Raw genomic sequence first — 17,461 nt, forward strand, 5'->3', positions numbered from 1 at the left:
AAAAAGGGAAAAATGCATAGATTTTCCAGAAATGGTAATTACTGTCTAGACATACTAATAATACTGTAAAATACTAAATGATAAATAAAAATTTTAGTTCTTAAAAAAAAAGCACAGATAAAGATCTTACTTCCAGGATGCTTATTACTTTCTAATGGGAAAAGATAATTGTTATGGCTTGTGCCTAGATGTCCCCAAATCTTCCTTCACTCATGGGTGAGACGTTTTCCAGAGGTGACTGGATCTAGAGTGTGGATGCTGGGATTAGGGATGAGTGATTATGAAATCAGTCCACTGACTGGTTTTAACTAGTAAGTCCACACTACTACCAGTAGCCTAGAAATGGCCTAAAAACAGAAGAAAAAAGCCTTGGAGGCTCCTTGCTTGCTTTGCTACCTTCTGCCCACCATGAACTGTTTCTCCTCTGTGATGCCCCTCTGCCGTGTATGAAAAAATGTTCAGCATCATTGGTCATTCCAGAAATGCAAATTGAAACAACACTGAGATTCCATCTCACCCCAGAAAGAATGGCTATCATCAATGCCTTGGCACCAGCCATCTGCGGACTAAAACTTACAAAATCTGTGAATCAATTCAACCTTTTCTCCCTTAACTTTGGGCATCAGGTATTTCATCTCAGCAACAAGAAAAATGACCAAGACAATAATTCACTCTTAACATATCTGTGGATGTTATAGGGTTTAATTGTTATAGAAAAAAAGAGAGGTTAGGTATGGGATACGAGGTTGTTGATTGCAATTTTATTTTTTATATTATTATTATTATTATTATTATTATTATTAATGTATTTGGTTGTTACAGGGCCTCACTACACAGCTCAGACTCATGGTGATCCTTCTGTGCTTTCAGCCTTCCCAGTGCTGGAATTACAGGTGTGTACCACTATGCCTAGACTCTGGCCGACTCAGCCTGCCCTGGGGGCAGGACTGGCTGGTATGTGGTGCCAGGTATTGAACCGCAGTCCCTGCATTTGCTTAAGCTTTCCTAAGTGGGTGCTTTAGTCTGCTGAGCTATTTCACTGGCCCCTGATTGTAATTTTATAGTGCTATGGTTTGAATGCATGGCCTTACATGTGTTAAGCTTTACCATTAGATTATATTCTCAGATATTTCCTTTCTCCCTCACCCTCCTTCTTTACTCTTTGTTTCTTTTGGTGACAGCATGCCCCTCTGTTGTCCAGGCTGGCCTTGAGCTTTTCAGCTCAAGCAGTCCTCTTGACTCAGGCTGAATACAGTGGTTGGGACTGCAGGCACATGCTACTGCCGCTAGCTATGGGTTACAATTTCAGAGTGTTGGAGGCAGGCCTTGTTAGGAGAGTGACTCTCTCGCCTACTCCACAATTCCTCCTGGAATTGTCCATGATGATGTTCTGGGAAGAAGGTAGTTTTTTTTTTTTTGTTTGTTTGTTTTTTGTTTGTTTGTTTGCAGAACTGAGGATTGAACTCAGACCCTTGTGCTTGCCAGGGAAGCACTTATTCCACTGAGCCAACTCCCTGGCCCCTGGGAGGGAGGTGTGTAAGCAGAGAGCACACATTCTTCATGGGCCCTTGGTGCAGACTAGAAAGGCTTTAGCCTTTTCCTTTGAGAAAAATACAATTAAAATATTTTCATGAGGCTTTCGTCTTGGCCACCGACATGCCCTCCAGACTAAAGAAGACCCGGAAGCTTTGGGGCCATGTGAGCCACGGCCATGGCTGCATTGGCAAGCACCGGTAGTATCCTGGAGGCCGGGGTAATGCTGGTGACAGGCATCATCACAGGATCAGCTTTGACAAATATCACCCAGGTTACTTTGGGAAGGTTGGGATGAGGCATTACCACTTAAAGAGAAACCAGAGCTTATGTTATGCCCAAATGTCAACCTTGATAAATTCTGGGCATTGGCCAGTGAGCAGACACGGGTAAATGCTGCCAAAAACAAGACTGGAGTAGCTCCCATCATTGATGTAGTGCGATCAGACTACTACAGAGTTCTTGGGAAGGGAAAGCTCCCAAAGCAGCCTGTTATCATGAAAGCCAAATTCTTCGGCAGAAGAGCTGAGGAGAAAATTAAGGGTGGTGGGGGAGGGCCTCTGTCCTGGTAGCTTGAAGCTACTGGACAGGGGGCTCATTAAAGTGCTAACAAAGGGTTTTCAAAAAAAATAATAATAAAAATTAAAAAATAAAATATTTTCATGAGAACTTTCGGGATTTTCTTCCCAATGTCTTGTTTCTGCTGAGAGAGAGACAGAGACAGAGAGGCACGCAGAGGGACTAAGAGACACAGAGCAGGGTCTTGGATATGGACTGCTAGCTTTTTTCTTTGAGACAAGGCCTCACTAGACAGTTCAAGCTGGCTGTGAACTCACTGTGTAGACTAGGCTGGCCTTGAATTGGCATTGATCCTCCTGCATCAGCCTCTCAAGCACTGGAATTACAGGCGTGCGCCACCACGCTGGCTTACCATTGGCACTTGCATCTTTCTCCCACCACCCGGTTGTCCAGGCTGGGGTGTGGCTCACCCTCTAGGCGGTTTTTATGACACATTTCCACCAATGTCAGTTCCACCAGGGAACCCAGTTTCTTTTTTTTTGTTTGTTTTTTGTTTGTGTGTGTGTGTGTGTGTGTGTGTGTGTGTGTGTGTTTAGTGCAGGGTCTATAGGGTCTCACTACACAGATTGGATTTGTAGTGATTCTCCTGTTTTCAGCCTCCTAAGAGTTGAGATTACAGGCATGTGCCACCTTGCCCAGTCATTTCAATCACCATCTCAGCACACCTTGGAGGTGGGGCCGGCACAGCAGGCCAGGGATCAACCACAAAACAAATCAAAGATGAGAGGAGCCCTGCTCCTGCTCAACAGAGGCCTTGACTCCTGTTGTGACAGTAATGGGGCACTGGGACCCAGAGAAACAAGGACTAAACAAGGGTGAGCAGCAGGGGTCCCAGCAAATGTCACACCCCCTTGGAGGAGACAGATCTCAGCTGCCCCTCCCCACCTCCTGGCCCTTGCTCTCTTGCTCTTACACACACACACACACACACACACACACACACGCACGCACGCACGCACAAACACACTGACACAATGGCCGGGTGGGGCAGAGGAAAGGGCTTCCTCTGTGGAGATCGCAATCTGGCCCCTGGGTTCCCGCCCCAGGAACACAGGAGCGGAGGACTGGAGGCTGCAGTCTGCATTCCTTGCTCCAAAGGGCAGGTAGGACAGGCAGAAAATAGAAACGGCTTCCAGAAAAGATAAAGGTAAGTTCATGGGGAGTCACTGCAAAGCCAGGGAGGAAGCAGACTTAGGGGTCCTTTGAAATAAAGTGTGGGATGGCTCACACCCGGGGAAAGGTTGGACGCTAAGGAGACAGGAAGCAGTGCAGGTCAGGGAGAGATGGCTGGACAGGTCAAGGAAGGACGCGCACACTGTCCCATAGCTGAGGTAGCAGCACCCACGCTGTCCAGCCCCTGCCATCGCCACCATCCCACTCCATCTGCCCCACCCCCACCCCGGGTGGCCATGAACCCCTGTGGCCCAGGGATGCGGATGGAATGTGCGCATACACAGCAGCCTTCTCTGCACCCATGGGTCTCTGACATCCTGGACACCAGGTCCTTCTCATCTCCCAGGGACCCCGGTGTGCGCATGTGGAGTGTGGTGTGTGGGGGGGGGCGGTGTCCGGTTGGGAAGAGGATCCGATTCCTGTTTCCTGCCCCTACTCACTCAGCCCTGGGAGGTGACTGAGAGTGGAGGGAACTTGAGGGTGAGTGCTTGGGGCCCCACTACCTGGGCCCTGTGGGAGACCTGAGGAGGGGGGTAGCCTGAGAAGGGGATGGGGAAGGAAGTAAACACAGGTACCTGAAAGGAGGGGTGTTGGGGTCCCAATGAGGGTAGGGTCTGAGAGGAGCTGGCCAGCTGTTGAGGCCACTGTGAGGATCACCTCACTAAGTGGCTTCCTACCAGGACACAGAGGCCACTGAGCTGCAAGTCTCTAGTCTGTAGCCCCTGCCCCACCCCACATCATTTTTCAAGAACCTGTCTGGGGTCTGGAGAGCTGTGATTTTTGCTGGCTCCTGAAGGCGGTCTGGGGGCTCCCCTCATCCCAGTGATGACCCTAGTCTCATCCAGACAGCAGCCTCCTTCCTCATGAGAGGAAGAGCAACCCAGACCCAAGTGTCCTGGGTCCGTTAATGCTAGCCTGTGTCCTGGTCTCCGGGAACCTTCCTGGAGTGCTCCTGCTCCCAGCCTCTCTCTTTGTCCAGACCTGGGACCAGGCAGGGATAAAAGGATGGGGGACAGAAGACCCTGTGCTGTGGCCTCACAGTCTCTTGGGGTCAGAGGCTCCAGGAATCTCCATGGCAGGAAAAGGAGACTAAAAATAATCCGGAAAGGGAGAGTCCAGAGAGAGGAACTGGGAAATGGGGGCGGGGGCTGGTAGAAGCCGGGAAAGAATGATGCATCCCTCACAGCCCGAGCATGGACATGCACACACACATGTGTGAACACACCTCACACACTCCTCCTAGATGGCACAGAACACACGTACACTCTTATACTGCTGTTTCTACACTCACACTGCTCCCTCCTCTGGGGCCACCACACACTGTCTACCCCCTCTTGTGGTGTACACTTACCCAGCCAGCACAGAGTGTACGCTCAACACACACCGTGCAACCCCCATTTGTACCTCACTAGCTGCAGCACACACTTAACCCACAGCTACAACTACATCCTACAATTTTTTTTTTTTTTTTTTTTTTTTTTTTTTTTTGCGGAACCGGGGATTGAACTCAGGTCCTTGCACTTGCCAGGCCAAGTGCTTATTCCACTTCCGTGGCACACTGGGACTCATAGTTCTTAAGGTTTATTTGGTGTGTATACTGGCAAGTTGGAGGGCTGAATCTCTTCTACATTTCTCTGATTCTCTGATGCCTCTGCCTCCACTGACTCAACCTCCCAGCCTTGTCTCCTCTGGCTTGACTGTGGCAGCAGGAGTCAAAAGACTGAGGAAGCTGGGTGTGGTGGTACACACCTGCAATCCCAGCTACTTGGAAGGCTGAGGCAAGCAGATTTCGAGTTTGGACCCAGCCTGGACAGTTTAGAAAGAATTTGTCTCACAATAAAAATGGTTGGGGATATAGCTCAGTGGTAGAGTACCCTTGGTTCCCAGTACCCTTGGTTCCATCTCTAGCAACTCCCCCCAACACACACACACAAATGCTGAAAGTGAAAGGTGGGAGGGTCAAGAAGGTCCAGGGCAGAATAAAAGGGAAGGTGAGAGGTGAAGAGGAGCGGGACAGTGCAAGTGAGATGCAAGGTGGGGATGATTCCAGCTTTCCCTTCTGCTTCCTTGCGTTCAGATGTCCTCAGTCTACCCACTGGGGACACTAAGGGGCTCTCTCTTCCACCACCCTTCTCAGGGGATGACTCCAGCAGAACACTCCACCCCTTTGAAGAGTTCAGAGGAAGATGTCAGCCCAGCCCCTTCCTGCAGCAACACCCCCTGCCCAGAAACCCTCTCGGATCATCCGCCCCCGGCCCCCTTCCCGCCCACGGGCTCCCCACTCCCCAGGGCCTTCTCAGAATGGCTCTTCTCCCCAGGCACCTCCCCGAAGCTCCAGTGATGCACCAGCTCCAGGGTGTACCCCCATTTTCTGGGAGCCCCCAGCCACATCCCTCAAGCCCCCTGCTCTTCTGCCTCCATCGGCTTCTAGAACCAGCCTTGATTCCCAGCCTTCCCCAGACTCACGTTCCAGCACGCCCAGTCCAATGTCCAGGCGCTCTGGCTCCCCAGAACCTCCTGTCTGTTCTCCAGTACCCCCACCCAAGCCCTCCGGGTCACCTTGCACGCCTTTGCCCCTGCTCCCCATGGTTGGTGGCTCGAAGCAGGGCGGTTCTGCCTCAGCCCCTGGCACTGTGCGGAGACTGGCAGGCCGGTTTGAATGGGGGGCAGAAGACAGGACCCAGGCTGCAGGCTCCCTGGAGCGGGGTTCCCCAGGGGGAGCAGATGTGAATGGGGAGAGAAAGGACCCAGCTGGGAACCTGTCCCAGGAGAACGGTGCTCCAGGTAAGTGCATGGTGGGGCCAGGGTGGCCCGGATGAGCCCATCTTTGTTTTGGGGGCTTGCAGACTGGGAACTTTCAGGCGGTAGTCTTTCAAACAAATATTATGGTCAGAAAACCCAATTTCTGTATTTCTGGGGATTTGAAGACAGTCAGGGAACAGGGGGTCTGTAGATGCCGGGAGGAGGCCTGGCAGGGTGGGCAGGCCAAGACCTTTCTCCTTAGGATGCCCTGTCTGCCACAGATGCTGCTCTGGCTTGCCCTCCTTGCTGCCCTTGTGTCTGCCACATCAGCCAGCCTGGCCTGGAGCTCCGATGGATGCCTGTAGGCAGCTCTGAGGATGGGCCCAGAGTCCCCTGCAGGGCCTCCCCGCTGCGCACCTCCCGCTCGCGTCCAAACCCCTCCAGCATCAGTCACCCCGCAGTCGTGCTCACATCCTATCGCTCCACTGCTGAGCGCAAACTTCTGCCACCCCTCAAGCCCCCAAAGCCAACTCGAGTCAGACAGGATGCTACTGTCTCTGGAGACCCTCCACAGCCGGATCTCGATTTGCCTTCTGAAGATGGAATCCAAACAGGTACCCGGCGTGAGGGGTGTGTGTGTGTGTGTGTGTGTGTGTGTGTGTGTGTGTGTGTGTGTGCGCGCGCACGCGCTCGCACAAAGAAGTGCTGTGGGACATCTAGGCTTTGAAGGATAGGGGTGGAGTGACCTAAAGCCCAAAGAACTACAATCCCAACAGGCCCTGGGATATTTATTCCTTTACTAGCTTCTTCTCTGAGGCTGATGGGAGTTGTAGTTTTTATTGCAACAGTTGCTAATGAGGCAGGGGTAAAGAGTCTTGCGTTGGGAGCCCTGGAAGTTTCTCTTCATTCTGGATTGTCTTTCCAGGGGACATCCCTGATGACGTTCCTCTGCACCAGAACCCTTTCCCTGCAGCCATGGAGGCCAGGTACTGAACACACCACTGTATTCCCCCTTCCTCATCCCACCCTGCTGAGGGAAGCTAACCTTCAGGTCCAAGCGGCTCCTGCCTCCATGGAGGTGAGGGAAAGAAAGGCTGGGGCTGGGGGCCTGCCAGTCAGCTCATTGTTTAAGTGCCTGCTGAAACAAAGCAGTCAGGCTGAGGATGTTGCTCAGGATGCTGTGGTTTGAGCCCCAGATCCTCAAGCCAAACCAGACCTGCTCTGAAGCTATGCTGAGGCAAAAAAAAAAAAAAAATCCTTCTGCCCTTTTGCAAGTGCCTGAGTTCAATCCCTGGTTCCACCAAAAAATAAATAAATAAATAAAAGGTGGGGGGCGAGGAGATGGCACAGTAGAATAAGCGCTTCCCTGGCAAGTACAAGGTTCTGAGTTCAATCCCGGGTTCCGCAAAAAAAAAAAAAAGAAAAAGAAAAAGAAAGGCTGGGGCTCCAGAGACTAGCAGCTGACATTTCGCACCCTTATTAGTTATGCGACAAATCCTCAGTCTTTCTGGGTCTCAGCATCCTCATGTTGGAAATGGAGATAAGTATATCAACTACTCCAGGGGATGGGAGAGAAGATGCTACCAAACACCTGATCCTGTAGCAAATGCTCGTTTGAATTTCCTTCCCATGCCTTGAGCCTCTATTGTAGTTACTGTCTGCAAATCCCTTTGATGACCGCAACCATCTTTTCTTTTCTTTTTTCTTTTTTTTTTTTTTTGGTACTGGGGATCGAACTCAGGACCTTGTGCTTGCCAGGCTGAGCTATCTCCCCAGCTCTCATCTTTTCTTTGTTATCTGGACCTGTCAATCATGTTAGATTTACTATCATTATGGGAGATAATCTGAATCCATGCATTCATGGAGCAAACACTTACTAACCTTTTTTTTTTTTTTTTTGGTGTCATGTCTTTTGAGTTTTTCTTTTTTCTTTTTTTTTTTTTTTGTGAAACTGGGGATTGAACTCAGGCCCTTGCGCTTGCCAGGCAAGTGCTTATTCCACTGAGCCATCTCCCTGGCCCCAGTGTTGTTTCTTTTGAGATAGAGTCTTGCTATGCCGTTCCAGTTGGCCTTGAGCTCACTTTGTAGCCCAGGCTGGTCTCGAACTTGCAACAATCTAGAAAGTTTTTTTTATTTTTCATACTTTTTTTTTTTTTTTTGGTGCTGGGGACTGAACCTAAAGTTCCATGTACACTATGCAAATATTCTGAGCTAAAATCACATCCACTACTAGCTTTTTTTTTTTTTAAGCTTGAATGGGTGTCTGGGAATGCAGGGAACATGAGAGCTACAGGTGGTGGTGGGCAGATGTAAGAGTTTGGATCTGACTGTGTGGAGTTTCATTGAGGTGCAAATGGTGCCTTTCAGACAGTGGTGGTTGTGTGGGAGAGCTGGAGGCAGAGGCATGGGAGTCTGTGCTACACAGTAGTTGAGATAATGGGAATGGATAGAGTTCGGTTAGCTCACCTCTGAGGGGCACATCAGAAAGTCTGGAGTTTGATCTGGGGAGGCTTCAGCGTCCCTGCCTATGATGTAGTCCCTACTTATAATGTCGCCTTTTTCACTGCCCTGAAAATAGCAGCTGTGGAGTGGCCTACCACGGAGGATGGGCCTGGGAATGCCCGTCTTTCTCTCTCCACAGGGATGAGGAGGGGGTGGAGGAGCTGAAGGAGCAGAACTGGGAACTCCCTCTGCAGGACGGTGAGACTCTCTGGGTCTGGGATCGCGGCTGTGACCTTCAGGCAATGAGGCAGGGTTTGGAGCTCTGGATTTCCCTGATGTGCTTTGCCTGCTTTCTAGAACCTCTGTACCAGACCTACCGAGCAGCTGTGCTGTCAGAGGAGCTGTGGGGTGTTAGTGAGGATGGGGGCCTCTCTCCAGCAAATCCTGGGGAAGCTCCTGCCTTCATAAGACCTCCTGGGCCTCGCAACACCCTGTGGCAGGAGCTTCCGGCTGTGCGAGCCAGCGGCCTCCTGGAGACCCTCAGCCCCCAGGAGAGACGCATGCAAGAGGTGGGCATGCTGGGGTGGGTCTGAATGGGCTGCCAGGGGGAGGTACGTGTCCCAGGTCCTAGGCTGGCATGAGGGAGGCTGTCCACTACTGCTCTGGACTTCTTCCTAGAGCCTGTTTGAGGTGGTGACCTCCGAGGCCTCCTACCTGCGCTCCCTGAGGCTGCTGACTGACACCTTCGTGCTGAGCCGGGCGCTCCGAGACACACTCACCCCGAGGGACCACCACACGCTCTTCTCCAACGTGCAGCGTGTCCAGGGAGTCAGTGAGCGGTCAGTAGGGTCCTGTCCTCCCTGGAATCCTGGCTTTGGGCTGCTCAGTGTCCCCTTAGCTTTCTCCAGATTCTTCTTTTCATGGATTCTCTTAGTTACCAGCTCTTCTTTCAAAAAGGCAGAAGACCTGGCCCTCTGTCCTCTCCATTGCTCCCTCCCCTTCTCCTTCAGGTTTCTAGGAACATTACTGTCCCGGGTGCGTTCTTCCCCCCACATCAGCGACCTGTGTGACGTGGTGCATGCCCATGCGGTGGGGCCCTTCTCCGTGTACGTGGACTATGTGAGAAACCAGCAGTATCAGGAGGAGACCTACAGCCGCCTGATGTGAGTGTGGTTGTCCTCCCTTCTCCATGGGGCTGGCCTTCCAAGACCCCCCAGTAGGTCTCTGAAACCATGGATTGCACGGAACCCTATGGCCTATGTTTTTCATAAACATATAAATAAGGTGTAAGGGCCGGCCAAGTAGCTCAGCGCATTAAAGCACCTGCAAGCAGGCGCAGGGGCCAGGGAGTTTGATCCGCAGGGCCTGCCGGTGCTGGCCCTGTCCCCAGGGCATGCTGGGACTGAAGTTGAGACTGGGTGTGGTGGTATGCACCTGTAATCCCAGCTCTTGGGAGGCTGTAAACAGGTGGATCACTAAGAGTCCGATTTAGTAGTGAGACCCTGAACATCCTGTAAACCCTTCCCTAAAATACAAATAAATAAATAAAAAATAAGGTGCAATAGGAGATTAACAGTTATAGTTAATAAAATAGAAAAATTATAACAACATACTCTGATAAAATTGCCATTATCACCATTCTTCTATGATGGAGCTATCTATTATTAAGTAAAATAAGGGGTACTTGGAAACAAGCACTGTGATGCTGCCAGTCAGTCTGATAACTGGAACAGTTACTGAGTGATTCAAGGTGGCAGGTCATGTACGTGGTGTGGGTATGCTGGACAAAGGGATGATGCATAGCCTATGCGGGATGGAGTGGAATGGTGTGAGATTTCATCATGCTATTCAAGAAAATAGTGCAATTTAAAGCTTATAAATTGTTTATGTCTGGCTTTTCCATTTAACACTTTTGGACCAACTTTTAGTGGAAAGCAAAACTGTGAATAAGGGGAGGTGCTGCTGTTTTCCAGAGGTGTGGGAAGAAGCTTTGGAACAGGGTAGGGGTAAGCTGATGAGCTGGCTGAAGAATCAGGACCTTGCTCCATGATGTCACTAGTCATCTGGGCTTGCTTCTTGCAGGGACACAAATGTGCGCTTCTCCGCGGAGCTCCGGAGGCTGCAGAGCCTCCCCAAGTGTGAGCGGCTCCCACTGCCCTCCTTCCTGTTGCTGCCCTTCCAGCGTATCACCCGGCTCCGCATGCTGCTGCAGGTACCTTCCTAGCTTGGGCCTGCTCTGCCACACAGGCCAGAATGGATTCAGGGAAAGGGCCTCTAGCTAGTGATGCACATTCTAGACCTAGTTCTGCTTCCCCTTTAACTAGCTAATATAACCTCCAGAGGTGGTGGTGAGTTCTTTTGGGGATGAAAAACCTGAGCTATTCTAATTGTTGGGGTACTTTAAACAGCCATGTTACAAGAAGAGATTTACAGCCCAGCGTGGTGGGGCACACCTGTAATCCCCACATTTGGAAGGCTGAGGCAGGAGGATTGCTTCAAATTCAAGGCTAGTCTGGGCTATATAGCTAACTTAAGGCCAACCTGAACTACACAGTGAGACTGTGTCAAACAAACAAAAATTCACAGTGGGTGAAAAACTCAGGGAAATCATGTCTAAACAGGGTTCATTAACGGGAGTATTAGGGGGAAAAGGGTTGAGAACTCTTCTTTTATTGCTAAGTAAAGACTTCTGCCTATCAAATCATTCAATGTAGGGATTTTAATGTGAAAACTTCTTTTTTTAGCGGGGAGTGGTGGGTACTGGGAATCAAATCAAACATTGGACTTTCGAGGCAGGTGCTGTACCACTGAGCTATATCCTTGGTTCAATTTCTTTTATTTTTTGGGTGTTAGGTATCAAACCCAGGGCCATAATCAGGCTAGTTCATGCTTCAGTCACTGAGCCCCAGCCCCAGCCCAGCTTCCCTAGTCTTGTTCAGCTTTGTCTTTCCCCAGTCTGGACAGCACAGTAACAATAATCATGATGATACCAATCATAATCACTCACTGACTATGATTTGAAATACAGTTCTAAATGCTACATGCCTGTTTAACTTCACCGTGTGAGATTAGGGCAGGAAGTATGTTTTTTAAAAAAATTTATTATTTTTTTTTTTTTTTGTGGAACTGGGGATTGAACTCAGGTCCTTGCCCTTGCCAAGGAAGCACTTTTTCCACTGAGCCATCTCCCTGGCCCTTTAAATTTATTTTTAAAAATTTTTATTTTTGACTGTATTAGATATCAAACTTGGGACCTTGCACTTGCCATGCAGGCACTTATGCCACTGAGTTCTCTGGCTAAGAACTATTACCCTACTTTATACAAGACAAAATTGAGCTACAGGTTAAATAACTTGTCCCAGGTATGTAGAAATAATTGATAGAGGGATGGGCCAGATAGCTCAGCAGACTAAAGTACCTGCTTAAGCAGAGGCAGTGGCCAGGGTTCAATCCTCGGTGTACTGTGCCAGGCCCGCCCCCAGGGCGCCGTGATATATTGAGATATTCTAGATGCCTAGAATCCCAGTGCTTGAGAGGCTGAAAACAGGAGAATCACTATGAGTCTAATCTACGTAGTGAGATCCTATAGACCCTGTAGACCCTGTACTAAGTACATTAAAAAAAAAGTAATTGATAGAGATACAACCAAAATCTAGGCATTATTAATTACTATATATATATATATTTTTAAATAGCTTTATATGTTTTTACACTAATAGTTGTAGTTAATAATTGTTAAAATAATAGCAAATCAATTTTCAGTATTCACTGTGTGTCCAGGATGATGCCAAGCCCCTTTTATATAATATTACCTTCCTGAATCCTTAGTACCATGCTATTTTTATACCCTAGGTACTATCCCCATTTTATATATGGGAAAATTGAGCCTGATAGAGATAACATGACTTCCTCAGGATTATGTAGCTAACAGGTAGTGAAGTCTGTTGGTTTCTGTTTTTTAATTTTTAATTTTTTTTTTTTTTTCTCGGAACCGGGGATTGAACTCAGGCCCTTGCGCTTGTCAGGGAAGCGCTTATTCTACTGAGCCATCTCCTTGGCCCCAAACTGCACATTTATTAAATATATGAAAAAACAGAAGGGTAAGGAAAAAATGGGCTCTGCAGAGTGAGTCTGGGCAGAGTAAAAAGGTAGGAACGCGCACACACACACACACACACACACACACACACACTCCCTCCCTATAGTATAGGGCGGACTGTGGTGAAGAGACAAGATAGCTTCTCGACCTTGCTGAGGCTACTGATGCTGCACTGTGACCCCGAGCTCTTTCAGTGAGCCAGGCCGGGCTCTCTGATCCCTTGGAATCCAAGGGCTCGGAGCAGGAGTCAGTCGCTTTTCCTCCTTGTCCCCAGAACATCCTGCGCCAGACGGAGGAGGGATCCAGTCGCCAGGATAATGCCCAGAAGGCGTTGGGCGCTGTCAGCAAGGTGGGCAGGTGGGAAGCTGAGGCTGGGAGAAGCGACGGGGAGGGGTGGAGGGAGCAGGAGGTGGATGACCTGCGCCCCTCACTCAGATCATTGAGCGTTGCAGCGCGGAGGTAGGGCGTATGAAGCAGACGGAAGAGCTGATCCGGCTCACGCAGAGGCTGCGCTTCCACAAAGTCAAGGTTAGTCCTGGCCCAGGCCCTTCATAGCGCCTTTTCCCCAGCACTGGGAAGCTAGAACTTGGCATTTTCTCGCAGGCGCTGCCGCTCGTCTCCTGGTCGAGGCGCCTAGAGTTGCAGGGGGAGCTGACCGAGTTAGGGTGCCGGAGGGGGGGCGTGCTCTTCACCTCCCGCCCGCGCTTCACACCCCTCTGCCTGCTGCTCTTTAGCGACCTGCTGCTCATCACTCAGCCCAAGAGGTGGGTTCCGACCGAAGAGAGAGTCCGGGCTGGGTGGAGGGGAGGTGCCCAGCGGGATCCCTGCTGTCTTCTGAACGCCCTCTTCTTTGGGCAGTGGGCAGCGGCTGCAGGTTTTGGACTATGCCCATCGCTCCCTGGTGCAGGCCCAGCAGGTTCCTGACCCATCTGGACCCCCTACGTTCCGCCTCTCCCTTCTCAGCAACCACCAGGGGCGCCCCACCCACCGGCTACTCCAAGCTTCCTCTCTGTGAGTTGTACCTCCAGAAAGTGCCTTGAGGGATTGGGGGATGTGATTCAGTGGTAGAGCCTATGCCCAGCATGTGTGTGTGTCACACACACATACACACACCACCACCACCACCACCACCTTTGAGTCTCGGAATCTTCCCTTAACCTCCCAGACCACCAACCCCATTCTTTCTCTTCATGAACACTGCCTGCCCCAGGAGGAGCTCCAGGGCTAATTGTGAGCCTTCCTCTCTCTATCCCTGCCAGATCAGACATGCAGCGCTGGCTGGGAGCCTTCCCTACTCCGGGTCCCCTGCCCTGCTCCCCAGACACCATCTATGAGGACTGTGGTGAGTATCACACTCAGGGCAAGAGGAAAGGAAAAATGAGTCTTAAGGGAAACAGGGAGGAGAAACTAAAGAATCTGACTCCCATTGTAATGTCACCTGTCCGCTACCAGAGTGTTCCCAGGAACTGAGTTCAGAGCCACCAACACCTACCAAGACTGAGGGACTGGGTGTGGAGTCCAGAGCTCCTGCCAAGCGTCTGCACAAGAGTCCTGAAGGTAAGAGACTCTTTCATGTACTCATTAAATTGATCTCTATTTATTGATTTTGCTTTTTCAGTTGATATTTATTAAGCCAAACATGTAAAGCTTCCTGTCCTGCTGTAGCCTGCACACTGTTTCAGCAGTGTTGCTGAGAGGCTGAGCCCAGGCACTCGCCTGTGCTGGGCAAATGCTGTGCCATGGAGCTGCGTCCCCAGAATACAGCAGGCATTCTAATAGAAGAGGCAAACAATAAAGAATAAATATGATTAATAGATAAATAAAAGCACGTTGAGGGGTGGCGAGTGCTACAAGAAACATAAATTTGTACCCGAATAAGGAGGTTAGGGATTTTCAGCATTAGGGAGAGTTACAGTTTGAACTGGGGAAACAAAGGTGGACCTTATAGAAAAAGCTGGGTGAAGGTGAGAAATTGGGGCGCTTGTTGTCCAGAGGAAGAGTCCCTGTTGGAGGAACAAGCTGTGCAAAGCCCCTTCAGTCTGGTATGTGATGGAGGAGCTGCAGGACAGACAGGATGAAGAGAGGGGGCCAGACGAGAGGACAGGAGGAGGAAATGAGGCCCAGAGGTAAGGGGATGAGGTTTTGTGGGTCTCTAGAAGAACTCCACCTCCAAATCAGTGCCTCAGCCAGGCCCCCATGATTCCAGTACTCTGGAAGGCTGAGTCGGGAGGATTGCAAATTTGAACTCAGCCTGGCCAATTTAGTGGCTTAGCATGAGTACCTGACTCAAAATAAAAAAGGGGCTACAACTCAGTGTAAAGGGTCGGGTTCAGTCCCCAGTTTGTTACAAACAAAGAAATTCTGCCTCTTAACTCTGAGTGACGTGGACAGCCACTGCTGGGCTCCACAGTAGTGACAAGAACTAGACTCTCTCAATGCTGCTGTCACTCAGAGCAGCAGCAGCCACAGCACCTGTTGCCGCCTGCCTGTCTACTAATGCACCAAGCATCTCAACTAATTATCACATCCACCATGACCCCCAAGACTTGAGATTCCTTTTCCTCCCCACCTCTCCTTTGTCCTCACCCCTTATCTTTCCCATGCTGTCTCTTTCCCTAGGCTGGCTGAAGGGGCTTCCTGGGGCCTTTCCTGCCCAGTTGGTGTGTGAAGTCACAGGGGAACATGAACGGAGGAAGCATCTTCGTAGGCATCAGAGGCTTCTTGAGGCTATGGAGCCCTCTTCAGGCACCACCAGTGACCCCCCACCCTAATGCAGGCTGAGGAGGGGGCTCAGGTTGGGACACTGGCAGCAGGATAAAGAGGAACAAAAACATCCATCCAGCTGTTGGATTCACTGCCTGTGGAAACACTACCTCTAGTGACAACCAATGGGGATCAAGCTTCCAGACAGGGCAGCCCATGAAATAAGGCCTCTGAGCCTACAGCAGTAAGAATGAGGATGGAGAACAGATGATGGGCACTGAGCTTGCTGAATCCTTGGCACGTCAGTATCTTTGCTATGTTCACAGCCAAGGAAGACATTGCTGGCTCAATACAGTTCAAGCCAAGCCAAGCCAAACCAAACCCAATCCAAGCAAACCAAAGCTCTGCAATAGAGATAAAGTCATACAGTCTACAAGGATGTTCAGGGACCTCTCCAGCCAAAGAAGATGGTGACTTGGCCCCAAGAGACCAGCTGTCACTCTACCTGGTTCTACAGCAGTTCTGCCTTTGAGTCTGCCAAGTATTGGGTTTCATTCCTTGGATATGTCCTGCACCCTCTCAAGTCATTTCCTGTCCTCTAGAAGAACCTGGAGTGTGTGTCTCAGAGAATCTGTGTGTGTACGGGCATCTGCCCTAAATCAGGAAGGGTGATCCTGCTGATCACAGAGAGTGTGTGGTGGCACCCTCCCTCGCCGAGAATGACTGCTCCATTTCTTCTCTCACCTACATTTCTCCTGCTATTCTTGCCAAGAAAGACATTAGGGGGGCCTGAGAGATGGCTTAGTGGAATAAGCACTTCCCTAGCAAGCACAAGGGTCTGAGTTCAATCCCTGGTTCTGAAAAAAAAAAAAAAAAAAAAAAAGAAAGAAAGACATTAGGTCTGAGTTCCAGAAGAGAGTACGCTGAATGTAGCTTGGCAGGGAGGCCAATCTGAGGATGAAAGCCCTGGATCAGGTCTCCTGGGACACAGGGTTCCATGACAGTTGGAGGGTGATGATATGGAGCAGTCAAGCAGCCTGGCAAAGGAGCCCAGGGTACAGATGATGGTCAGTAGCTGGGGCTCAAGACCCCTTAAATCTACACAACATTCTTCTGCCCCAAGCCTTGGTCTCTATGGTCCCAGTCTGCCTATCTCCCAAGTTGAACCATTATCATTCAGCAGCCTCAGTCTTGGGCTGTAGAGCTCTGGATCCCAGGTTGGGCTGAAGACCTGGAAGCTGTGTAGCACAGGCTGGCTGATGAACCTGCCTCAAGGGCCTGCTGCTTCCACCCTGATCCTCCCAACAGAATCATGGGGCTAAACGGTGAAGAGCTAGAGTTGCTGCCCAGGCCCAAGCAGCGCATCTGCTTCCAAATGAACAGCTTCCTGTGATAATGCCAGAGGAGGTGAGGGCTGGAGATGGCTGAAAAGACAGGTGCTGGCAAGCGGGGACCCAAACCTGGGACATGTGTTTCCCTGTTCTGGGCCATCACCCATTCCTTTCAGCTCATGCCTGGCAACTTGCTTAGACAGAAACTGCCACAGAAACCACAGGAGGTACAAGAACTTTGGAGACTCAAAGTGGGGAGGGTGCTGGCATTTGGTATACCCACAATTTTGGAGATTAACCTAGCACAGTGCCTGGCATATGGAAACCCTCAATAAATGTTGGTGGAGCTGTAACAAGGCTCTTCAGGACAGTACATGCTCACAGGAACAGTGGCCCACAAAGTGGGCTTTATAAGGGAAGATCGGGCAGACTAGAAAGGTGTCAAGATCAGGGATCAGTTCTGCTGGGAACCGGGTCATGGACACCAGAATAAGTCCTGAGTGGACCAGCCCACAGGTCCCAAAGACTAAGGTGGCAGTGATGGTGGTAGTGGTGACAGTGGGTTGTGACCTCTTGGTAGTAAGGGGTTCTTGCAGCCTGGGGAAAAAGGCAGGGTAGGGCTCTTGCAAGTGATGAAGATGTGGGGAGAAGGACACAAGGATCAGTGAGGCAGCCATAAAGGCCCTTTGCTGATGGAGCAAGCATGTCCGTGCCTAATTTAATTAAATCTACACCTATTTGAGAACCTTTAGGCAGGCACAGTTATAAGATCCAATGAAAAAGACAAGGGAGGGCTGGTGAGATGGCTCAGTGGTCTAAAGCACCTACTTAGAACAAGCTTAGCAAAGCAAAGGGACCA

At 50.2% G+C, this 17,461-nt stretch overlaps 1 protein-coding gene and 1 pseudogene across 2 annotated transcripts; both read left to right on the forward strand.

Moving 5' to 3' along the window:
• The first annotated feature begins 1,656 nt into the window (after positions 1-1,656).
• Positions 1,657-4,378, forward strand: LOC105743098 (annotated as a pseudogene).
• On the forward strand, positions 3,133-17,387 carry Arhgef15 (Rho guanine nucleotide exchange factor 15). 2 transcript variants are annotated; one of them, XM_004638455.2, is made up of 16 exons: positions 3,133-3,259; positions 5,423-6,069; positions 6,309-6,641; positions 6,953-7,013; positions 8,669-8,727; positions 8,827-9,038; positions 9,148-9,308; positions 9,480-9,632; positions 10,552-10,681; positions 12,843-12,917; positions 13,004-13,096; positions 13,172-13,332; positions 13,427-13,579; positions 13,828-13,910; positions 14,021-14,125; positions 15,188-17,387. In XM_004638455.2, the coding sequence occupies exons 2-16, from the start codon at positions 5,472-5,474 to the stop codon at positions 15,337-15,339; spliced, it is 2,529 nt and encodes an 842-aa protein (XP_004638512.1). In that variant the 5' UTR covers positions 3,133-3,259; positions 5,423-5,471; the 3' UTR covers positions 15,340-17,387. The 2 variants fall into 2 exon arrangements, with proteins under 2 accessions (XP_004638512.1, XP_023579086.1); XM_023723318.1 differs by lacking the exon at positions 3,133-3,259 and adding an exon at positions 3,723-3,765.
• Positions 17,388-17,461: the final 74 nt, after the last annotated feature.

This window comes from Octodon degus, unplaced genomic scaffold, assembly GCF_000260255.1.
Source record: "Octodon degus isolate 3935 unplaced genomic scaffold, OctDeg1.0 scaffold00098, whole genome shotgun sequence".
Lineage (NCBI taxonomy): Eukaryota > Metazoa > Chordata > Mammalia > Rodentia > Octodontidae > Octodon > Octodon degus.